Source organism: Panthera tigris, chromosome A3, assembly GCF_018350195.1.
Source record: "Panthera tigris isolate Pti1 chromosome A3, P.tigris_Pti1_mat1.1, whole genome shotgun sequence".
NCBI lineage: Eukaryota > Metazoa > Chordata > Mammalia > Carnivora > Felidae > Panthera > Panthera tigris.
The window spans coordinates 73,146,080-73,172,438 of NC_056662.1; the positions used below are offsets into that span (position 1 = coordinate 73,146,080).

Consider the following 26,359-nt stretch of genomic DNA (forward strand, 5'->3'; position numbering starts at 1 on the left):
AAGGAAATTAAAAATTGAGCTTTAACAGCAAAATGAAATAATTCATCTTCTAGAAGTAACTTATTCATATAATTTCCTCATCCTATTTTCACGTATCTGTAATTTAAAAGGTGTTTAGAGTATTTCATCAAGCCTCCTCTAACATTTTCATGCTCTTCTAGCCTTTGCCAAGTATTTCCACACATAACTGTCTACGCCTAGAAATGTATATAGATGACAATAAAATCTGAAAGAACAGAATTTTCTTTTGACTAAAGACATGTGGAAACTTTCAATTAAAATTTGTAAAAACTGGAACATAACACATCATTCCCAGATCAATTTGTTTTATTTTTAAACAGATTTCTTTAAGAACATCTTTTAGACATACAGAGCGCTGCCTTCATGGCTAAACTGTGTAAACATGAAGGATGACTTTTGGTTTCTATGTGTTGCAATTTTTATCAAGTCTATAAAAACAATGACTCTCCTCTATCAAGCTTCATAATGCTTTTGTTTGAAGTCACCCCCCACCACCAATTTTTGACTGCTAACTTCAGAGATGGTCCTTTGCTGTTTGAAACTTTTATCACTACGTATAGTGTGTTTTCTCAACCAGTTCCCACCCACAACCACTTCCTCTTAAACCACACTAGTACCTTTCTCCTCAATGGTTTACACGTTCTATCTACCCCAGCTATAAGCTATAATATAGCATATATCACTTCAATGAATAGGAACTGGCTTTTTGTGGCACTCATATGTACAAGGTTCTATTCCACTTACTCCAAAGGATTTTGTTATTTTTTCCCTTTGAAAGTAATTAATCAAACATCCCAAATAACACAGCCATCATAGTTTCATTTACAGACTGACATCAGATAATATCAAAGCACTACTGCAGAATGTCACTAAAAGCAAGCACTCTATAAATACAAAAGAAATATTAATAAAAGGAAACTAAATGATTTTCCATTAATGCCATTAGTAAGTAACTGAGATTCCCAGTCCGACGCTGAAAGGACACAGCTGAAAATAATGTCCATCTACTGGCTTATTAAAGCTAAGATGTTTGTCAAAAGCACTGAGCATTTAAACCTATTGTAACCTGTTCAGAAATTGCTTCACTGAGTCAAAAGGCCCAATCACGGTATTGCTATGATATCTTTGGTCTGCATGATAAATTGCTATCTCGTACATATCTCTCACCAAAGAAAAATTATAAATACCACCGTAGTACATTTCTACCCAGGCTTAGACTGGAAATGAGTCTATCTTAAGCATGATCACAGACAGTAACACACAAAACACAAATGGTAAGTTCTATGTAAAGAACTCAAGTCTCAGTGCTTAGAACTCATGTTACAAGGTGATTTAGTGCTTGCTTTGAGTCAGTGAACTCCAGGAAAGTTTATTTGCAAGGTGAGACTCTAACAGTCACTCTAGCAAAATCCAAAAACTGAAGAAAGACTTCCAGTAATTACTAACTGAAGATTAGTTGAGGTGTTCCAAGTATCAGAACTTTTCCAGAATAAACATTTCGGGAAAGAGTCCAAGATATAAAATAGCTTATGTGTGTATATAAATCACACATAAGCTAAGAAATTAAGTGCTAGACTGTACAAGAAAGGCAAAGAGATTAAATCACATTCTGGTATCAAATCTAATCTTCATTCCTACAGTGAAAATTCCCTTTAATATTCTCACTTTTTTTGTTGTTGCATTTTTTAAATTTAATTTTTTATTTTAATTCCAGTACAGTTAACATACACTGTTATATTAGTTTCAGGTGGACAGTATAGTGTTTCAACAACTGTATACATTACTCAGTGCTCATCATAAATGTATAATTTTCCCACTTCTCATCTTTATCATCTCCAAAAGTATGAATTTCTAAATTATTTTCCTTTAAAAAAGAATAGTACTTTCTTCCATCTCAAATAGTTGATTGGATTCTAATTTTTGACACTTAAGTTGACAGTACATCTTTGTCATTTGATTTCACTACATACTTGTCATTTACTTTTAATATGGAAAAGTAGAATTTTACACTCCAGTCTTTTGATATTGAATTCTATGTCAAAAATGAAGAGCAAATAAACTTACCTTCAGAGAATCAACTAAATCATCAACTAAAAAGAGGCGTCTCAGTTCTTTTATTGTGCAGTTCACATGACCAAGAGCAGAATTACTGTATTTCTGAACCAACTCCTCAGATATAGCAACTTCAGATTCCAAATATGCCCTGGAAAACAAAACACATCCTGTCACTGATCAGAGTGATTTTTCCTGGATGTCTGTCAATCAGCAATTACATATCTGTAAAAAAAGACATTAACAAAATACTTTACCATAAAAAACCTACTCTTTCTAAATGAAGCACAATGTAAAATTTCACCAAGCAATGGGCAGATTTCATTGATATGCACACTGTCAGCTGAGGAGCACAGAAAAAAGCATTTGCTTTCAAGTCAGACTGATCTGGGCTTGAATCTTAAACTCTGCCACTTACTTGTCTTGTGTCACTTTGGAAAGTTACTATCATGAGGAGTCACTGAATAAAGTGCTTATTAACACAAGCAGGCACAAAGAAGCACTCAAAAAATGGTAGTTATTATTAGGGACTTGGTTTTTTTCTTCAAGCCGACATTAGGCTGTCACTGGGTTTTCCTAACAAAGATTCTATCTGTTCCCAAATACTACACACTCGCAGCCTAACTTTCAGGGGAAACTACCCAATATCTCAAGGCCCAGGCTGTGAAATGGCTGCCAGAAGTATAGTGCTAATGCTAGTAAAACATAATAGTTACTGCCCTTTTTGATGCCCTAATCTATACTAAGATAGCTGGAATTGTTTTATTTAAGAAGAGAACTGTAATGAAGAAGAAAAGTCATCTGCAGGAATGCAAGAACTGTTTTATCAGTTATTGTTTCAAAGCAGCCATTTTATCTTGGCAGAGTATAACCAACTCAGAAATGCTAAGAACTTTTCTGTCAGAAATAGCTACTTATAACCCCTGTCTCCTCATCACTCCCCCATGTCTATGGATACTAGCTACTCATACTGGAAACAACAGTCCTCTGACAACTCCTTATCCTATAGTTTCCTTCTGTAGTATGTCCCAACTATGTCCCTTCATTTTTACTCACGATGCTAGCACTCTAGTTCAAGTGTTCATTTATTTACAACTCGGGTATTCTTATCTGTCTCCAAACCAATCTCTAATCTGTCTGCATCCTAATCCATTCCTTCAGCCAATGCCAGATCAGTTTTATTTGAGCTATCCTAAACAGTGCTATTTAGATTGACCTCAGGTAGGAGTTAGGACACTTGCTACTATCTAGATAAGGTAACTTTGTGGTCATTTGACTTCTCAGGGTCATGATTCCCACTTGAAAATTAAAGAAACAGACCTTCTTAGATCTCTTCAGGCTCCAACGTTTTGTGATTCTATGGTTCCAAATTTTCAACCAGAGCTCTCCTCAGCCTTTCCAACCTGATTTCTCACTACTCACTATGATGCAGCCAAATATGAGCCATTCATCAAACATTTTTTAATCTTACTGCCTTTGTTCACCATACTGTTTTCCCAATCCACACTGCTCTCCTCTCACCTCTAGTAATAGCATATCTAGTCAGTTAGCCTGTCTCAAATCTCACCCATACATGAAGCCTCTGTGGCTCCTTCTTCTCTAAGGCACTATTATGCAATTCTAATGCACTCTTTTGTAGCTTTCTTTTGTAGCAGTATTATAGTATTGGCCATATCCAGCCCTGGAAATGTGTATACTTGTACATTTTCCCTACTAAAGTATAAACTATTAAGAACCAGGAATATATCTTTATTACAATGGCATAGCACTCAGCCAACTTTTATTGATTAACCAGCAAATATCAAATTGTTATTATCAAGTTAAAAATTATCAAAGACTCACATCTACCCTTAAATCAGCAATAATTTATTTGTATAGCTTTAAGAAACACAGAACAGAAGCAGATAGAGCTTGAAGTTGGTATTCTGTTCCTTTGTACCACTGCTCTTATCCTTGCTGAAGACAAGACGCCTGGCAGGCAGGCACACATGTGGCCCTCTCAACCAATGAAGTCCCATGGATACTTCCATTCATTCAACCGGCACGGACATGATAGTATAACCCCACGCCAGCACCGCCAGCATCTTGTCCAGTGACCATAGGTATCAAATACAAACTGAAGGGTGCCACTGCTAGCAGTGTGACTGGGAGGACTTAGAAAAACTGTCCAACAGGATTAAACTGGCATGTTGGCTGAATTTATAATGACTATAAAAAAGGCTTCTGAATGAAAAATAAAGTGTTTCTAAGGAAATAAAGAATAAGGAAATCACTAGGTTTTTTCCCCAAAAGTCTTCTTTAAAATCAAACAACGTCTGAAATTTATATCGTAGATAATTTAGAAGTTTTGGCTTGATAATGTTTTTATATATTTCAGTATAACTAACTAAAAACCATATTCCTCTATGATTTATGGCATGATATGGCTCTGCCATTTATTTTGAAGCTGCAATTTCAAGTTACTGAACTTCAAGTATGTTTCCCTCTCTGTGAAGTGAATAATACCATCGGTCTCATTGAGTTTTCAGTACAGAAAATTCAGTCTGTACATAAATGGCTAGGGACATAAGAACCATTCATCAATGTTGGTCTCTCCCTAAAACTTATGTAGCATCATTACTTAATACGAAGAGAGCTAGAGAGAAACAAATAACCAGTCTTTACAATAAGCAAAATGATGGAGCTCTCTTCTGTAAAGTGTGAAAATCAGTTTACATTTACATATTAATACCAACTAGATAACGTTCTAGGTAGTTACATACTCATTCATGCCCACATAGATACTTGCCTTACCAAATAGTTTTTTAAATATTCAGGATCCATTTGAGTAAAAAAAATTCCATATACAAAACAATCAGAGACCATTTCAAAGCCATATTTAGTGAGATAGGAAATCAATCCTCAGATCATTTGGACCTAGTTTTAGAGAAGCCTTCTTCAAAAAGCTCCATCTTGAAATCAAACACAGAACCAAATAAAAAAACGTAATATATAGGGTCATCTGAGAAGCTAAAAAGGCAGCATCAATGGGCACAAAACCCTAGAAAGGGCACATGAGAGAGAAGATAAAGATATGTGGACTTCATCCTGTAGTGAACAGGGAGCCCATATGCCTAAAAATACAATAAAAGTGGTATTTGAGAAAAATTAATCTGACAACATCCATAAAAGTCAAAGTAAACCAAAGTAACCAGAACCCAATTTGGTAACAAGTGAAGTCCAGCCAGAGTAGGCAAACTTTTTTGTAAATATTTCAGGCTTTGAAGTCTATATGGTCTCTGTCACAAGTATTTAACCCTGCTATTAGAGCATGATGAAAACAGCTAAGTGACGGAATATGGCTATGTTCTAATAAAACTTTATTTACAAAAGCAAGCAGCAGACTGGATTTGGATACAGCTTATGGACTTGTGGTCTACACTGAGGAAGCAGGGGGAAACAACACAACATAGTTATCTTCTTTATGTGAGATGCTAACAAAGATAACATCAAAATTGGGAGACTGACATGAGGATAATAGTGGTGTACTGATAGAAATTGACAAGTCTGAGAAAAAAAGGTTCATTTAAAGACATAAGGAGTTAGTGGTTGTCAGGAGCTGAGTAGGAAGTGACTACCAATGGGTACAAAATATCTTTTTGGTGTGATGAGAATATCTGGAATTGGATGGTGATAGTTGTACAATTCTGAGAACATACTAAAAACCACTGAATTTTATAGTATGTGAATTAAATCTCATTTTTTTTTAAGTGAGGGAAAAACATGGTAAATCTGAAGTGAGGGCAGAAGACCCAAACTGAGGTTTGTCCCATTACCAGTTAGATATGATGCTAGAGTGTACTTGTAAAAAATAAGGGCAGAAGATGATAGTTTAGAGACAAGAAGCTAATACAGATGCTCACCAAAGGGTAATACAAAAGTATGCCTTAGGGAACAAGAAGAGGAAACTAGATAGAGAAGGGATGGTAAGACAGCATTATATAAAAACATACACTGTTGGAAAGAAAGGTATTTCTAATATCAACATGAAAAGTATGCAGTAAAGAAAATATAACTTTTACCAATCCTTACCATGTTAAAAAGATAGCTTCCAAAGTAAAATTAGGGAACCAATACCTAGTTCTAATAAATATATATTACTAACACACAGCAGAGTTAAGCGAGTAACACACAATCCCAGTTTTCTCCATCATGAGCCCATGAAATGACCTTTAATCTCAAAAATCTCAAAAGCAGATGCTTTTGGAATAGGTTTTGAGCAAAAATCTACAATTATCTTTAAACAGTAAAAAATGCATGCCTGTAATTCTACAAATAGAATGAAGTCTCAAAATTAATCCTGTTTACAGCGTTGCCAACGTGTGCCTTGTTTTCCAGACATCTCACCTGAATGGGTGGCCTTCATCTGATTTCTGGATAGCTTGGATCACACCCTTATATATCCTAAAGCTGATAGTCACAGAGAGCAGGGCCAAGACAATGTAGGCCGTTACACTCACAATGCTGAATACTGTCAATGAAAGCAGCAGGAACAGGCTGGCACCAAACACTACTCCAGTCTTCTTAATGTCTCTCCAGTAGAGGAGGTCAACAACTAAAAATTTAAAAAGAAGAAATCTGAAATTAGAACATTATTTTATCCATTTGGATTTGGCACACTTATATTTGCTCCACCTATAAAAATAAAAAGGTCTCTAAAGTACAATCAAAACCTAAATTGTTAAAGAAAAATGAACTTTGTAAGCTGCATTTTAAACCCATCTAAGTTGTAAATTAGAATCATACCTACATTGATTTCTATTTACCATCAATTTTTCTCGTGCAAATCTATTTCCCTCGTGTCCAAATCAGTCTGGCTAGACAAGATTGTTCCATTCTCAAGCCCAGTACAGCAAACTTCTAATCCAAAACAAGGTTTCTTAAAAACCATCTTGAAGGCTTTCAAACTTTGTTCAATGCAGGATACAAATACAACTAATTGAAAAAAATCTTAACACACACTCACTAAAATAATAGATACTTCAGTGATGTAAAAATGTATTTATCTGCAGAAAAACCACTAACTCAAAAAATATTAAGAAATTAAAACTACGAAAAACTACGCAAAGGTGTTCTACAGTTCTTCTTTTAAGAAATCTCTCTTTGAGAGGCACCTGGGTGGCTCCGTTGGTTAAGTGTCCGACTTCAGTTCAGGTCATGTTCCTGTGGTTTGTGAGTTCGAGCCCTATGTCACAGCTCTGAGGTGTCAGCACAGCTACTTGGGAGCCTACTTGGGATTCTCTGTGTCTCCCTCTATCTCTCTGGCCCTCCCCTGCTCATTCTATGTCTCTCTCTCTCTCTCTCTCAAAAATAAACATTAAAAAAAAAATCTGTCTTTGGGAAACATAATAAAATTGTAACCTAACCTGGCTATCATTAAAACAAAAATTTCCTATAAAACACTAAAGACAAAGGGAAACAGCTTTTGGATTACCTGAAAAGCTACTTCTCTGTGAGTGTAGATAAATATAATGCCATAAAAATTTAGGTGTAAAGAAAAAGAGAAAAACTAAATGTGCTACACTGTTATATAATGTTTATTAATAGTAAGGAGTCAGACAAAGCCAAACTTAGCAAGTTTGCTCTTGGCCTATGGTCAGAGAGCCACTGGGGATCAAATAAGCATAGGCCCACGTTCTTAAGGTCAGGTTATGTACAACCCACAGAATTCTGCAGTGTGCCCAAGAGCTCTTGAATTCACAGGCAAAACATAATTTGTCTATGGATTGTGAACAACAGGGGGAGGGGTGATAATCTTACAGTAAAATAAATATGGATATATTCTTGAGTAGAATTTTTTTTTTAATTTTTTAACATTTATTTATTTTTGAGAGAAAGAGGCAAAGCATGAATAGGGGAGGGGCAGAGAGAAAGGGAGACATAGAATCTGAAGCAGGCTCCAGGCTCTGAGCTGCCAGCACAGAGCCCAACGTGGAGCTTGAACTCACAGCCCATGAGATCATGACCTGAGCCAAAGTCGGAGGCTTAACCGACTGAGCCACCCAGGTGCCCCTTCTTGAGTACAATATTAAATATCCATTAGTTAGTTAGTTAGTTAGTTAGTTAGTTAGTTGTTAGTTTTTAAGTGTATTCATTTATTTTAAGGGGAGAGGCAGAGAGAGAACCACAGGCAGGCCCCCTGCTATCAGCATAGAGCCCTAGGCAGGGCTCAAACTCACAAACTGTGAGATCATAACCTGAGCTGAAATCAAGAGTTGGACACTTAACTGACTGAACCTCCCAGGAGCCCCTTAAATATCCGTTAATGTTTAATGTAAAGAAGGTAACAAAGAAAAACCACATTTCCAGGAGCTGCTTTGGTCTTGAGGCTCTCTTAAGTATGTAACTGTCCTTTACTGTTAGCAGTACTTCTGTGGGGAAAATTATGCATGTGAAATGTGAAATGTAAAATGTTAAGATCATCTTGAAGCCCTGAATTCCTGTTAGTATATATATACCATGAGTACTGATGAACAGATTTTAAATGCCCATCACAGTCTCTGACACACAGTGGGAGCTCAACATTCATTATGGTTGGGAAGCATTTATTCTACTCTCCTAACCATGATTTGATTCAAATGCTATTAATTTAATATTCTATATATGATTTATAGCTTTGTTTTCAGACTTTGATTTCATTTATTCATTTTCCCCATCTCAAGTTCATTCCAACCCTGCCTAAAACATCTGCATCAGTTTTGTTCTATTCAACTTGTTTCTACTATTGTACCAATACATTAGCACAACTGAGAAATAACCAGAACTTGAAGCAGTGTACCTATGCTATCAAAATGATGTCATGAATAATATCATACTGAATAAAGAGATAGCAAGTGATGCTAGGAGTTTTATGACATTCAGCAAACATTTACTGAGCTGATACTGTTCAAGAAATTCAACCTAGTAGAATGAAATAAAAACCTAAAAATGGGGATGTGGACTTTTCTTTAAGGCCCTGTATAACTCTACAACACTACAATTCTAGGAAGATCAGACATATAAAACAATGACAAAAATAATAAAATAACTATTGCACCACTATGAGAATTCATCAGTAAAAAAAAAAAAAAAAACTGGAGGAAACTTTAAAAGACTGTGAAAAAGAAACTGAGCTGGGTCCTAAAGAATGGGGAGATATAGAACATATAAACATGCAGGCCTCACTGTAAGTCTCTGCTAGGAATGGTTCTCATAATTAATGCAGTTTTTTAAAACAGGGTACAGTGAAAGAGTAGAGGAAGCAAATGATAAAGACTGCCCTTGGTAATGTAATTCTTTCCTGTGAGGCTCCCCTGTGCCCCAAGCCAAGCAATTAGACTCTAGTGTTGTTATCACCTACACTCCGTACATTAGCTATATGACCTCAGGCAAGTCACTAAAATCCCTCTGTACCTCGTTTCTCCATCTATAGAATGTATATACAAATAGGAATGATCTTATTGAGATATTGTGAGGATTAGGTGAGAAAATGAACTAACAAAATTTTTCATTAATAAGATAACAAATATAATGGACATAATATAGTGCACAGCATATGATAAATTCTTAGTAAATGTAGGGCTGTTATCTGCTGTTATTATTATGAACACCATCACAGTCACTATCACCAATCTTATCCAGGTGTTAAATATGAACAAAAAGAAAAGAAAATTTCAACCTTATGGTTAACTTGTAAGTTAATGAATTGTATTGCTGTTATAAACATGTTACTTTATAACCCACATGGAAAAGGATTTTCAAACTTATCTAAGATTTCACTATTACTGAACAAATAAAAAGCATCCTAGAAGAATCAGCAAGTAAAGTACTTTATTTTTCTACTAAAGCACTCAAATTTTTAGATGAACAAATGCTGCTTTATAAAAATGTAGGATTCTCAATGTGCTCCAACATTTATTAACCTTCAAAATCACCACTGGTGATAAGCTAAAATAAATGCAGATATCTTCACTATTCCTTACTATCATTAGAAACTATTCAGTAAGACCTGATTTTATTAAAAGGAATGATTTCAGATTTGAGATGTACAATATCAATGACTAACCAAATTACCTAATATAAGAGTTACTGTCTGAACAGTTTCAATGACTAGATAAGAATGATTTCTAATTGGTCTATAATTTCTATATAGATATGGCGGGAAACTGCCCATGGCTGGGATTCAAGAGAACCACAATCTAGTACTGGCTCTGCAACCGTACAACTTTGGATGAGACTTCAAGTTCTCTGGAGCTCAGTTTTATCATTAGTAAACAGGGCATTAGATAAAAGATTTTTCTTTTCCCTTCAGAAACTAATAAACAGTTAGTACAAAGATATACATCAGTCCTACATTCAAATTCCCAATCAGTGGGTCTGAATTAATGAGATTTTATTCATGTATTATCTGTGCCAAATATAAATTTTAAAATATATTGTTTTTTAGATCTAGATTTTCAGGAGGGGCTTAAATATGTTTATTCATACCAGTCTTTTAAAATGAATCTTAACAAAGACACTTTGCTTTTATAAGTGTCAAACAACATTAAAACTTTAGGAAAACAATAAATTCTTATTTCTACAATTTTTCAAGCAATTATAAACCGTATCATTAAGGTCACAGTATGAGAAAGGCTAAAAAAAGAAAAAAAAAAAAAAAAGAATGGAAAGCTACAAACCTTTTAAGGCTGACAGACTGAAAGATGTTTCAGAAATCTCTTCCAAGTTGCTGATCTACATTCTCCACACCTCCCTTTATTTCCGGAGTCAGTATGTACCAGGCATTACATTGTGCTAAATACTACCTATAGACTATATAACATTATCTCTTTCAATTCTTAAAACCCTAAAAGGCAGGCTTTCAGACAAGAAAGTGAGAGCCAAGCTCTTATATATGACTGGACAGATATCACTTAATTAGTAAATGGTAAGAACACCGATTTCAACACAAACTTCCTATTGATAAAACTCATATGCCCCATGTATAATGCCAAAATGAAGGTTCAGCACATTAATGTCCTTCAAAATGTCATGCATTTGCACACATAATGAATAAGCAGTGTTGGCAGATAATCACATGTGAGATGAATAACAAAGGCCAGGAAAGTCAAGGTAAGACTAACAAGAGATGTTGTTAATCAATGAGACAAAAATTTTAATGTGAATACTTAACCAACGGTTAAATCCAAAAGGGAGGAAAGAGCTCTATTCCAACATACCTGAAGGTACCTTCCCATAGTAGAAAACTATAATTAATCAAGTTGTGAAAAACAGCTTTTAAAAGCCATGTGAATCTAATTAAGTAAAATTAGAAAATGCATCAATGCAAAAGATCATTATGTAGTCCTTAAGTACAGTGATGCAGAACTATATCACCAAAGAAACATGTCCATATTGATAAGTAGAAACAAAATGTTAAAAAAGATTCATCAAGTAAAATTTTAAAAACTTAGGGTAACCATGAAGTCTGAATGGATATCTAGCAAACACAGTTTTTACCCCCGGGTCTAGACTTGCTGCTTTATTCCTTTCTATACCATTTGAAATTGTCTCCCTTCAATGGCAAACATGAATTACTATTATACTTAAAACTAATTTAGCAGTATAGCTAAGCTGTTAACATGGGGCTTTGGGTTGAACCAAGTCAATTTCCCCCAAAGTTCATCATCTTGAAATAGTCATGTATAAGGTGTAGTAGTATTCAGTGATTACAGCCTAAAATAAATTTAACTGCATGAAGGTACAGTAAACCCTAAACTATTAGTTTCCTTCTGCCTATCATGATTCCTAGAAATAAGGTCTTTTCAAAAACTGGAAAAGCTTTGAAAATCACACATGCAAGCCTCCACAGATTACATGAACATATGCAAATAGCTATACAAGAATACTCAAAAGTAAATATTTTGAAAGCTTTGTTGAAATAAGCCCTAGGGATGTGGTGGTGGAGCTGCAGACCCTCAAGGCACTGAGGAGGAAAAAAGGGAAGAAGAGCCAAGAGAGTCAAGACAACTAGGTACTGAAAGTCACACAGAAGACAAAAATTAATATAACCTACACTAGGAAGGGCTGAGAGGCAGTCTACACTGTTACCAAAGTCATTGTGCAAAATAAATTTTGTGCAAAGAAATAAATTTTGTGTAAAGAAATTTTAAAGATTGTTAATGAAATTAAAGGATGAAAAAATATTAGATTATAAAAATATTAGCAAACAGGGCTGCCACCTTAAGTGACATTCTTCAGTATTTCTAGTCTCTTGGATTTCCTTAAATTGGTTTTAATGAAGAAACTTTGGAAGATTAAGTTTATCCAGGATTGTTTATTTTCAATTATAAGGGAGTAGTCACAAAGTTTTAACAAAATTCTGAGAAATATATTCAAATGCTATTGCGTCTAATATTCATCAAAAGACTTATATCCATTAATTAATTTAGACTATAGACCAATATCCCTTATGAATACAGACACAATAACCCTCAGCAAAATACAGCAAACTGGATCCAGCAACAAATAAAAAGCTTTATATACACCATGGCCAAGTGGTATTTATCTCAGAAATGTAAAGCTGGTTCAACATATGGAAACCAAGCACTTTAACACACCATATTAATAAACAGAATTAAGGTTAAAAAACTGCATGATCATCACAACAGTCAAAGAAAAAGCATCTGACAAAATCCAACATCCTTTCATTATAAAAACACTCAACAAACTAGGAATCGAAGGAACGTCCTCAGGCTGATAAAGAATATCTACAAAAACCCCACAACTTACATCATATTTACTAATCAAAGACTGAAAGCTTTCCCCCTAAGACCAGGAACAAGACAAGGACACTCATTCTTTCCATTAGTCAACACTGTCCTGGAGGTATGAGGTACAGCAATCAGCCCCCCACCCCCAAGAAAAAAATAAATAAAAGACATCCTGATTATAAAGGAGAAATTAAACAGGAAAAATTAAACTTTCTATTTTTATGTATATAGATAATATGATCTTGTATACATAAAATCGTAAGGAATCCACAGAACAGCTACTAGAATAAACAAGTCCAGAAAGGTTGCCAAATGTAAGATTAGTATCAAAAAAATCAAGCATACGTCTATAAAAGCAATGAACAACCTAAAAAAGAATTAAGAAAATAATTCCAGGGGCACTTGGATGGCTCAGTCAGTTAACCATCTGACTCTTGATTTTGGCTGAGGTCATGATCTCACAGTTTGTGAGACTGACCAGTGAGTCAGGCTCTGCGCTGACAGCACAGAGGCTACTTTATTATCTCTCTACCTCTCTCTCTCTGCCCCCTGCCTCTTTCTCAAAATAAATAAATAAGCATTAAAAAAAAAAAAAAAAAAAAGAAGAATTCCATTTACACTAACATCAAAAAGAATAAAATACTTAGGAACAAAATGAAAAATGAAAAAAAAAACCCAAGACTTAGAAACTTAAAACTACAAAATATTGTTGAAAGAAATTAAAGATTTAAGTAAATGGAAAAGACATGCTATGTTTATGGATTAGAAGGATTATTAAAATGGTAATACTCCTCAAACTGAACTACTACATACAGCGCAATCTCTATCAACACCCTAAATGCCTTTAGCAGAAATTGGGAGACATCGTATGGAAAAATGCAAGGTATCCAGAATCGCCAAAACAATCTTGAAAAAGGACTGCAAAGTTGAAGAATTCATACTTCCTTTTTCCAAAACTTCCTACAAAGCTAAAGTAATCAAGTCAGTGTGGTAGCGGCACAAGGGTGAAGGACAGATCAACAGAATAAAATTAAGAGTCCAGAAATAAACTCTTAATATTCATGGTCAGTTGAATGATAAGGGTATCAAGACAATTCAGTGGAGAGGAGACTTTTCAAGAAATGGTGCCGGGACAACTGGATAACCAACTGCCAAAAAAAAAAAAAACCCAAAAAACCACTATTTCAAAAGAGTAAGAAGACAGCCCACTGAATGGGAGAAAATATTCACAAACTGAACATCTGATAAGGGGCTTGTGTTCATAGTATATAAAAAACTCTTACAACAATAAAAGACAAATAAGGCAATTAAAAATGGGCAAAGGATTTGAATAGACATTTCTCCAAAGAATGTATACAAATGGCCAATAAAGCAATGAGAATATGCTCATTACAAAACAACATCATTAGTTATTAGAGAAATGTAAACCAAAAGCATAATCAGATACCACTTCAGACCCACCAGGATGGCTAATATTAAAAAGATGGACAGTAACAAGTGTTGACAAGAAGGTCCCAAAGACTGGGACCCTCTTAAATTGCTGATGGAAATGTAAAATTTAGCCATTGTGAAAAAGGTTGGCAATTCCTCAAAAAGTTAGTTACCATACTACCCAGCAATTCTACTCCTAGAAATTTCCACCCAGAAGACTAGAAAACATGTGTCCATACAAAAACTTATGTTCAGAGTAGCATTATTCATAACCAAAAAGGAGGAAACAACCCAAATGCTGAAAAACTGATGAGTGGATAAACAAAATATGGTAGATCCAATCAATGGAGTATTACTGGTCCATAAAAAGGAATGAAGCACTGATATATGCTACAACATGGATGAACCTTGAAAACATCATGCTAAGTGAAAGAAGCCAAACACAAAAGGTCACACATTATATGTTTCTCTTTATATGTAATGTCTATATGTAATATAGACTAGGTGATGCTATTGAGACAGAAAGTAGTGGTCACCAGGGGCTGGGAGAAGTAGATGGGGGAGTGACTCTAATGGGTATGGGGTTTTGGGGGGTATGGATAAAAATATCATGGAATTAAGATAATGATGATGATTACATAATTTTGTGAATATACTAAGTATCAATGAATTTTATACCTAAAAGAATTTAGAAGTAAATTTAAAAAATTCTTATTTTAACATCTGTTTCTCTATTAGGTTATAAACCCCACAAGACAGCATGTTGCCTTTATTTACCATATCCCCAGAGCTCAGCACAAAGCCTCAATCAACTAAACTTTCAATAGATATTGCTGATTGATTAGAATGAATGCATACTTTATGCCAGTTTAAAACAAACTGGCGTAAATTAACTTATTCAATTTTTTGGGGGGCTTTGGATTTCACATTTGTTTTATTTAAACTACTTTCAGATATCTATACTTATTCAGTAACAAATAGCATTGCTGTCTGGTAACTTATAAAACAGCAAATACTGTTTTACAGGCTTGTCTCTTCTTACTAGACCCTGAAGGATTGATGAATACCTCTCATCTTTAAATTCCCATTACCTGCTTCATTAATATTTGCTGCATTGTCTGAATAAAGGCCAGATTATTCTTAGGAACAGAAACATTTAAAGACTATACTATTTTCAAATTAAAATAAAGGACATCTTTAAATAAGAACTCTAAGTTCACTATAATGCTGATTTGGGGTTCTTCTGTACTTATTAGTTCTGTTTATGAATAAAGAGTTTAATGGTCTCTTTATTCTTGAGATACCAAAATTAAGACAAAGGGCTTGTGCAAGAAAAACTTAATCTTTCATGGATCCTGAGGTCTCCTTCTACACTGCAAAATAAAATGTTAATCATGCAAGGTAACCTACTGTAGCCTTAACTTTACTCTTTTATAAAATATTCATGAGGGGCGCCTGGGTGGCTCAGTTGGTTGGGCGTCCGACTTTGGCTCAGGTCTCATGATTTCGTGGTCCTGAGTTCAAGCTCCGCATCGGGCTCTGTGCTGACAGCTCAGAGCCTGGAGCTGCTTCGGATTCTGTGTCTCCCTCTCTTTCTCCCCCTCCCCTGCTCATGCTGTCTCAAAAATAAATAAAAATATTTTTTAAAAATTAAATATTCATGAAATATCCTTTTAAAGATCTGAGATTAATTTAACAGTGCCTTTCCTCTTATAACTGTGGGAAATGCTTATGCATTGCTGTACTAAAATAATGCTGATTAACTTCAATACATTCTGGTTGTTTAGGAAAAAAGTGATTTACTCCCTGCAGTGCCTACCCACTTTTATTTTCAAAATAAAAATGTGAAAACTTTTTAGTGTTTTGTGCAGTGGGCAGAGCAGCAGCATCCTTATCAAACTAATATTTTTATTTAAAAACAACTCTCTACACTACAATCTTTTCTTCAAAATAAAGACCTCTGGCCCAATCTAGAGTAAGAAGAGTTGCTTGCCTACACTGGGTAATCATAAAGTGTCATCTGTCAGAGCTAAAAATAGTGCTACCGTCCATGCCTTACATGCAAAAGTCATCCAATTACATTTTGCCTCAAATCAAATTCTTACTAGCTCTTCCTTGAATAGCCTGAAGCCAGGTTTCAATTTTAAAATCTTTTGTCTAGGGGGGAAAAGCTGAACTATTTGGTCCTAAAAATACTGTTAAGTACAGGGAATGGCTGGGCAGGACAATGCCTCTTCCTAAGCAAAAGCAAATATTAAGTTTTCTTTAATAAAGTCAGGCAGTTAAATAAGAAACTAATAAACATATATTAAAGTTATAATAAAAATTGTTATTTTTCACAACCATAAGCTTTATATAAATCATTATGTATTTATTAGGAACCACAACTTTAAATCAATTTCTTCCCAATTGCCAGGAAAAGCTGACTCAAACTCAGAGTTGATCATTTAGCCCCGTGTAATAAGCTTTTACCACCACCAAGTGAGCACTCACCAAGCTAATAAATGACAGGTGGAGGTCCAGAAAAAGATCTGTGCAGAGCGGGAACTTAACTCTTTAAGCAAAGACAGTTAAGATGGGCTTGCGTCCTGTTTCTTCCTTTGACTTACAATCAGTATGACCTAGACTAGATCACTTAACCTAGTTTCCCCATATATAAAATTAGAAAACAGACATCAAACTAAGTAGTTAGTTGAAGCTGAAAAGAGATTTCACAGATGAACTAACTAGTTCATTAGCCAACAGTGGGGCAAAATGATCCAACACAAAGCCTCTTTTACAATAAAGTCTTGAATATCTCATGTAATTTATTGAATACTGTACTGAAAGTGAAAAACAGATTGGTTGTGTAAGTTGCTTGATGAACTAACTAGTATCTTATGAGACAAAGTCAAGCTGGGCAATCAAATATTACATGCAATGCTTATTAACTAAGCCCAGATTTTTTTTAAGGGTGATTCAACTTTCTCTGAAAGCACTGCTAATTTAGTTTCAGTGAGCAGTTCAGATTGATGGATCCCTACTATTGCTACCAAGTATTTCAACCAAATAGTTGACAAAAATACTAGCATCTCTCTTGGTCATCTGCTCTTCCCTATAACTAGAGTTTCTGAGAAGATCTCACACAATTTCAGGTCCTTGTCTCTTTTATCATTAAATCTTTCCCTGCTTTACTTCCAACAACATTACAGTATACTGACCAATTTCAACCACCACACACCTGCAGAAAAAGCATTTCAAGTAAAATCAGCATAAACTCTATGCCTGCTTTTTCTATAATAATTTAGTAATCCCCTATTCTGAGCAAGGAACTGTTCTGAGTAATTTGCATACATTATCACTAATCTCATTCCTCTACTAAGTATTTACACATGAGGCAGGTGAGGCTTAGAGGTATTAAATTATTATGTAAGGTCATAGATTGAAATTCAGCTCTGACCATGAAAGTCTCACTTTTTCCACCATACCACATTTTGTGTTTAAAGGAATATATCAGTACTCGTACAGGCCTCATTTGTAAGTTAAATTCATCAATTTACTTAAGTAGTTCATGTATCTTTCAATACTTCCTTTAACCCCACATTCTGGGGCGCCTGGGTGGCTCAGTCGGTTAAGCGGCCGACTTCGGCTCAGGTCATGATCTCGCGGTCTGTGAGTTAGAGCCCCGCATCAGGCTCTGTGCTGACAGCTCAGAGCCTGGAGCCTGTTTCGGATTCTGTGTCTCCCTCTCTCTGACCCTCCCCCATTCATGCTCTGTCTCTCTCTGTCTCAAAAATAAATAAACGTTAAAAAAAAACCAAAAAACCCACATTCTATTTATTAAAAGGCAAAAAATACAGCAGAAGATAGATTCTAATTTCCCACTTCCAATTTCTCTAAACCATGATAATTTTCCCTCCACAGGAAAATTTATATAGCTAATTCCATTTTCTCTAAGGTAAAACTAAATAAATATCTTCTCCCTGAGCATGTTAAATTTACATAGTCCTAACCAATGATTCTCCCTGCCTGCACAAACTTAAACAATTCCCAGTTGTAAAGTATGTAAAAATAAGGACTCTTCCTATAAAACACCCGAGTTCTGGTAACTTTGGTTAAGTATGGAGTCATTATTTTAAATTACTAGAATTGATCCAGACGTACACAAATGTAAACCTAAAATCAGAACAGACATTGGTTCAATGTTTAAATTTTATTTCTTGTTTACTATACAAGACTATACAAACTATACTATACTATAGTTTAAATTTTATTTCTTGTTGGCATCTGAGCATTACAACATTACAAGAAATAGGAACCAAACCTTAGGAGTAGAAAATCACTGCTCAAAATTCTATTTTCTACTAATAAACTAAATGGAAAACACACTATTCCCTAACTCTAGAAACTTGAAAATCTTAACAGACTGGAATGGCGGAGGGCACTCAAAGCAAATTATTAGTACAAGGAAAGAAAATGAACTTCAGTAGTAGGTAAACCAATGATATTTAAATAGTCCCTGACTTAGATGGTTCTACGTTGGATGGTGTGAAAGCAACGCATATTCAGTAGACACCATACTTTGAATTTTGATCTTTTCCTGGGCTAACGATATGTGGTATGATATTCTCACTTGATGCTGGGCAGCAGCAGTGAGCTGCAACTCCCAGTCAACCATGGGATCACGAGGGTAAGCAACTTACACAAGCAATCTGTTTTTCACTTCAGTACAGTATTCAATAAATTACATGAGATATTCAACACTTTATTGTAAAAGAGGCTTTGTGTTGGATCATTTTGCCCCACTGTTGGCTAATGTATATATTCTGAGCATGTTTAAAGTAGGCTAGGCATTCTGGAAAACAGTATGGAGGTTCCTCAAAAAACTAAAAATAGAACTACTCTACGACCCAGCAATTGCACTACTAGGTATTTATCCAAGGGATACAGATGTGCTGTTTCGAAGGGACACATGCACCCCAGTGTTTATAGCAGCACTATCGACAACAGCCAAAGTACAGAAAGAGCCCAAATGTCCATCAATGGATGAATGGATAAAGAAGATGTGGTATACACATACAATGGAGTATTACTCGGCAATCAAAAAGAATGAAATCTTGCCATTTGCAACTACGTGGATGGAACTGTAGGGTATTATGCTAAGCGAAATTAGTCAGAGAAAGACAAATAACATATGTTTTCACTCATATGAGGACTTTAAGATACAAAACAGATGAACATAAGGGAAGAGAAGCAAAAATAATATAAAAACAGGGAGGGGGACAAAACATAAAAGACTCTTAAATATAGAAAACAAACAGAGGGTTGCTGGAAGAGTTGTGGGACAAGGGATGGTCTAAATGGGTAAGGGGCATTAAGGAATCTACTCCTGAAATCATTCTTGCACCATATGCTAACTAACTTGAATGTAAATTAAACAATAACTTTAAAAATTTTAAATCAATTTTTAACCAGTAAAAAAAAATAATAAAGTAGGCTAAGCTATGATGGTTAGTAGGTTAAGTGTATTAAATGTATTTTCAACTTACAGTATTTTCAATTTATGATGTGTTTATCAGATGTAACCCCATCATAAGTCAAGTAAGATCTGTACTTCTATAACCATTTATACCTATCATTCACACTGAATATAAATGCTCAATGAATAGCTGATAGTACAGACGATTAAAGGAGGTAGTATTCATATCAGAATACTAAATAACATATTTTACATTATTTTAGTTTATATGAGAAAAATACACAATGGGAGCATACAACAAAGAACAGCTATAATTCCTGTTATTCTTATGAAAATCATAATTTTAACAAGTCTGTAGTTTGAGAGTAGAAATCACTGAATCTATGTCAATGCCTAGCTTTTAACAATGGACCTGCAGAGATACCATTATCATTTGCTAATTTTTAATCTTTAAGTTGCTTTGAGCTCCTTAAGTAAATGCTATATAGAATAAATATAAGATGGTGGTAATACAGTATTTTAGGAGAGACAACAGTATTTTAGTGTCTATCAATACCTAACATAAGTGTCTGATGGTGATTGGACTGAAACGTGAAAGCCAGTTTACACACATACACACACACACACACACACACACACACACACACACACACACACACACCAGTAACAAAAGTCAGCATTATCCATGATGAAGTACAGAAACAAAAAATTTGGTCTCAGAATACTACTTCAAAGATGCAAAGAGAAACACTGGTTAAATTAAATTTAATAACATAATTTAGCCTAAATTCTAGCATGAGATGAGTTAAACTGAATAAATAACAAGGGAACCTAGAGATCAGAATAAGAATTTTATTCAATGCTTAAGTATTTTTCCTATATTCAAGCATGTAATCCAATCTCTAAGGACAAAGAGAAACTATACTCCTGGCTCACAGAATCCTCACTAGGCTTAACATTTTGACAATACTCAACAACTAACCACACCTACCCTCTTTCACTGCTAATGTGAAAGATTACTGCCTATTTTATTGCAGAGTAAACACCATACAAAAAAGAAATATACACCATGTTCAATAAGATGATACAGCCTATTAAATGAGCAAAAATCAAAACATGGGTCAATTTACATTTTTCAATCTTCAGTTGTTCAAGTACAAATAGAAATTGTAAAATAAAAACAAAAGCCCCATGCCATAAGCTATGTGGTCCTGAATAATTTAATCTCTTTACTCTTCTTGGTTTTCTTACCTATAAAATGAGGAAGTGAGAATAAAACACTAGTAAGATGCCTTGTCTGCGTTTTTCAAGAATATATGTATAGGGTTCCAGGCCAGGAATAAACCCAGCTGAACATCACAGCTCTCAGCCAGCCTCTTACATCACTGAGGTGTACAGAATCAACGAAGAAACCCAACGATGAAGCCACCACTGTCTCTGCCTTCACGGAGTTCACAGGCTAGATATACATGTAAATCTAGAGACATATCTATATACATCTATACACCTACCTATAGATATAGCTCTCTTGACTTTTTCTAGCTTCTAAATTCCACAAAGGCAGAAACAGAGGTGGCTTCATTGATCAGTCTCCTTGTTGACTCTGTACAGCTTGCAGGAACACTGGAGAACCTCCACATGGGAGGATAAGTAAAGACCACAAGGAAGACTGGGGCTTTGGTAAGTAATACTTGGGCAAAATGAAATGGGAGAAGGGGCATTCTAGACAGAAAAAAGACAAGCAAGTTCAAAGAACTAGCATATTTAGGGAACACGTCCTTCAATGTGTCTATAGACAGAGCAATGAGAGACAGGTTATAATAGTTAGGACTAAACCACAGAATGCCTTTTGAAAGTCCAGGATAGACAGTATGAACTTAATTTGAAAAGTAAAGAAAAACTCCTTAAGTGCTATGATTATAGCGACACTTTAGGAAGATTAACTTGGCTGCAATACATAGGATTTACTGGGAAAACCAGTTAAGAGTCTCAGTAAGGAATTAGGAATACCCAAACTTGGATAACTAAATAAAAGAGAGAGGGTATTTCCACCAACACTCCCACATAGAAGACTTTAAACCACAGATAGAGGAAAGCATTTGCAAATTTATTTTTTAATATAAACCTGGTTCTCATCAAGTGATTTAACTACTTAAAACTGACTATCTTAGAGTTAAAACCATCAGAAATGCATATGGCCGAAGCTTCAGGACAGACACTTCCATACATTTGTATAATACTTTGTACCATCTTAAAATAATAATAATTATTATTATTTGTATCATCTTTCTGGAGGGCAATTTTGCACCATGAACCAAAAGCCAAAATACTATAAACCAGCAATTTGGAAATAATCATGGATAAAAACAAAGATTTATATTCACTTTAGCATTGTTTATACTTGCAAAATCATGAGGAACTTGAATACTTAACTAGGGGAGATTAATTGTACATACTTAGAATACTATAGCCATTAAAACAATATAGAACAGTTTTTAAATGAAAGATATTTCCCCATTTAGTGAAAGATTACAGAACAAAATGTACCATATGTCCCCCAACACATACACACACACACCACTAAAAAAACCAAAACAAAACCACTCCATGTGAAACAACAGTTTTACTCTTTAAGACACCTAATACAACAAATATGTATATACCTATATATTTCTCTATATATATCTGTATCTGTGTATATACAAATATAGTGTTGTGCTAAACCAAGATGTGAAAGAAATATCCAATGACTGCCTAAACGTTGGGTTTCAACTAAATTTAGAATGGAAAGCAAGGACCTTCCTCTCAAAAACAGGTCTCAAAATTGATTAACTCCACAGTTCCCTTCTGAGGTACTTTTTGGCTTTCACAGGAGTTAAGGGAGGCATTTATTTCACACAGCAAGATTCTTGCTCCTCTCTACCGGAATGTCAGTATGCACATATAACTGTACCCACATATCGGGTCACGTGGGTGGCTCAGTTGGTCAAGCGTCCGACTCCTAATCTTGGCTCAGGTCATAATCTCACAGTTTGTTGAGTTTGAGCCCCACGTTAGGCTCTGTGCTGACAGTGCAGAGCCTGCTTAGGATTCTCCCTCTCAAAAATAAATAAACATAAAAAAAACCTTAAAAACAAACAAACAAACATACCCACATACTTAGTTAACATTAAGCCTCCAAAGAAACTGAAAGTGGTTTATCAGAAGTAAAGACCAGGGGGCCAACAAGGACCTCTGCAAAGAAATATGTTCCACAAGTGGGCCAAAAGCAGTTCGTCTTAAGATCTAATCAAATTGGATTTTAATGCTAGGGACACTTCTGTCCCCACACTACAGAAACTTCTCTCAAAGATCGCCTACAGCGTGTTAACTGCCAAATTCAAAAAGCATTAGTAACCAAGGACAGTGTTGCACATGTTCCTAAAATTCATTCAACAGGGTCTGCAACCATTTCTCAATCTTCATAGTAAACAGCTTTTCTGTAGTATTTAGCCATTCCAATTTCCAATTCTTTATCATTAAACCGGACGTTTCTCTGAGCTTCAGAGAAATTCTATAGTCGTTTCAAATTTCAAGCTTCTAAAACTGAACTTGGCATCATTTGTGCCTATTTCCATGGACACTAAAAAGCACTGGCACTGCCAGTCTCAACGCGACTGAATCTCATGTTGTCCTTTGAAAACCTCCCTCATTCTAGTCCTACAAATCTATGTCAGATGTCAAGTATTACTCGCTTGAGTTTCTCAAATCTGTCACTTCCTTTTCATTCCTATTTCAGGCCAAGTTCGGGCACTATTTGCTTTAAATCTGGGCACAAATACAGTCATCCTAACTTCTGCCTCTAAGTACTTGAATTTATCTTTTACAGCACCCCAAACCAGTCTTTCAAACCGGATAATCATTTTATCATTCTTAACTTTAAAACTTCCAAAAGCTCTTTATTTCCTTTATGATAAAATCCAAAAGCCAATGTCCTCTGCAATCTGGTCCAGGGTATCTTTTCATAAAGACAGAGAACTTCAAAACTGGAAGCCTAGAAATCATGCAAATGAGGAAACTGAATCAAGACCAAAAAGGCTAAGTGCCTTACTCTGGCCAAAATTAAATTACCAGACCAGAAACTTAAAAACCAAGATCAGTATTTCCTAAATTTGCCTGATTATAACATTACTTACACCAAGATGTTTAATATACAGATTGCCAGACCCTTCCCCTGTCAATTCTGATTCAGTAGGTCTGAGTACAATCACAGGACTCTGACTATTTAAGAAGCACTAGGTGATTCTCTCTCATCTTCAGGGAAGTTTGAGGAAACCTGACCTAAATCTTGCAAATCTTCTACATTCTTTGACTGTATCAATCTTACCTTTCAACTACTGTCTTATAAATACTGTTCTATCCAAAAAGCTCTACTCACTTTCACTTATACCTTGTTTAGAGGTTATATCACATTTTTCCACCCTACCCAACCCTCAAAACCTACTCATTCCTTCCTATTCTAACCTCTTCAAAATCTTAATCAATGCTTTCCATATAACCCCAATAATCAAGTACCCATATGGATCTCAGGTATTATGTAAGTATGGTGCTAAGAATAGAAAACTGAAGATTAAAAAACATATAGAAGAATATAAATTATTACTATTGGTCTTGGCCTGAAAGATAAAATGCCTTACTTTGCCTAATCAGCAAAAACAACCAAACAACTTTTTAAAACACTGAAATCAAAGTATCTCTCATTTTTGTCACACTATTCTACTTCATCATCGTTATGAGGCCTGACTTGTATTTCAACCCTGGCACTGGAGGCAGGGAGGGGAACAGCAGAAAAAAATATGGACCCAAGTATTTTTTTTAAATGTACCTAGAGTCTAGATTTGAGCCAAGATCATAAAATGAAAAACACTCATTTCCTCACATATGAGGAAAACTCATTCTATGGCAGATTCACCTCCTCAGTAATTTCCATTTAAGTTGTAACCTATAATCTACAACATTAAAATTAGCTGCTGATAAATAATAAAATAGAACTTCACCAGTAAATCAGAAAGACAGGTACCAAGCAAAAAAACAAAACAAAAAAAAAAAACAAACAAAAAAACCCAAAGACAAGCACTAAAATATTAAGCCATTCCATTTAACATACAGGCTCCCGGAGAGCTCTAAGAGTAAATATAATTTTATACTGAGTGTCTAAAAATAATCAAAATAAATCTCTGGCATAATATGGGCTATACTGGATCTTAATTTCTCCTGTGTCAAAATATCCCTAAATTCAGCAAGTAAATAACTTAAGATGTTATTAAATGGTCTAAGATGGAAATTATTAATACAGAACCTTCATATCTGCAGAGTAGGCCCTGATACAACTTTTTCCCTATTTTTAAGGCTTGTTTTATTGTACTGTTATCACTACTAACAATTTAATTATCAAAAACTAGTATATCGATTCACCTTTCTTTTGTAATGCTAATGGTCAGAAAGATGAAATAAAAATCGTTCTTTTCCTTAAATTCCCATATAAAGAAACCATAAAGGTAAAATTTCAAAGCTGTATAGTTTTCTATTCTTTAAATTATAACTAATAAAAATCTTTCTAATATCTGAGTGTGAACTCAATCTCAAACTCACCTTTTCCCCACCTTTCTTTATTGAACCAATTTTTAAAAGGATGTTATGAACATTACTGTAATTAGCCCCACATATTGCTTTTAGAAACATTATTACCAATCCTGCTAATAATTCTGCCATAAAAGGAAATAACATTTTTTAGAAACTATAAAACTTGAATATGGCCAGAAAAAAAATTGTGTTTAGTAAGGTCTACATGGACTACTTAAAAATAGTTCTAATAATTGTTAACAATTTATTATGAGTGGTCAGATATATAGCCTACCACCTTCTCTTTTTTAAAAAAATGGGACACTTAACCCATTTTTAAATATTTTTAATATATTAAATATTTTTAGTTTTAAAAATATTTTTTAATAAAGTATTTTTAAAATATTCATTACAGTCAACATTTTATCACTTATGGGCTTAAATTCTTACACAATGACCCACTGAGACTTGAAAGGATCTGCTGGGCTTTCAAGGGGGAGGAAAGGGGATCAAGATCACTGATTGGTTACTACAAGGACAAAGGTTAACAACTTAAATATAGACATGCATTTAAAACTACTGTGCATACATTTTAATGATTTCAAGATACATAAAAATATAATCTACTTAAAAAGTGAATGGTAATGACTTTAAAGGTTTAAACAGATTTCCAAAGAAGAAGCAAGCTTATTGCAAACGCAGTATTCTGCTACCTACAAATCTTGGATAGAATTTCAGCTACACCAAATCAGCTTTAAAAAAAAAAAAAACAAAAAACGTAGTCACAGAAAATGTCATTATGTAATGCAAAGATAGCTATGTACATTTATCACACCAAAGTGACCAACAAGTGAAATATGTTAAAATTATATTGTTTACAATGTGCAAGATTAAAGAATAGAACCTAATCAACTACAGGACTGTGAAGCCTAAATCAAATGCCAGTGAAACAGAACAGCATGACATTTCCTCATACACAACCAAATATAAAAACACATACCAAATAGCTGTTTTAATCCTTTACTCC

The 26,359-nt window shown here is 34.7% G+C and overlaps 1 protein-coding gene across 3 annotated transcripts in view; it reads right to left on the minus strand.

Annotated features, from left to right (window-relative positions):
• Positions 1–26,359, minus strand: part of RTN4 (reticulon 4) — a 72,611-nt gene that overhangs the window by 8,956 nt on the left and 37,296 nt on the right. For all 3 annotated transcript variants that reach the window (XM_042981402.1, XM_042981403.1, XM_042981404.1), the window contains 2 exons: positions 6,460–6,667; positions 2,086–2,224 (listed from right to left, as the gene is read on the minus strand). In XM_042981402.1, the coding sequence (XP_042837336.1) occupies positions 2,086–2,224; positions 6,460–6,667 (347 nt within the window). The remainder of the gene's footprint in view (positions 1–2,085; positions 2,225–6,459; positions 6,668–26,359) is intronic.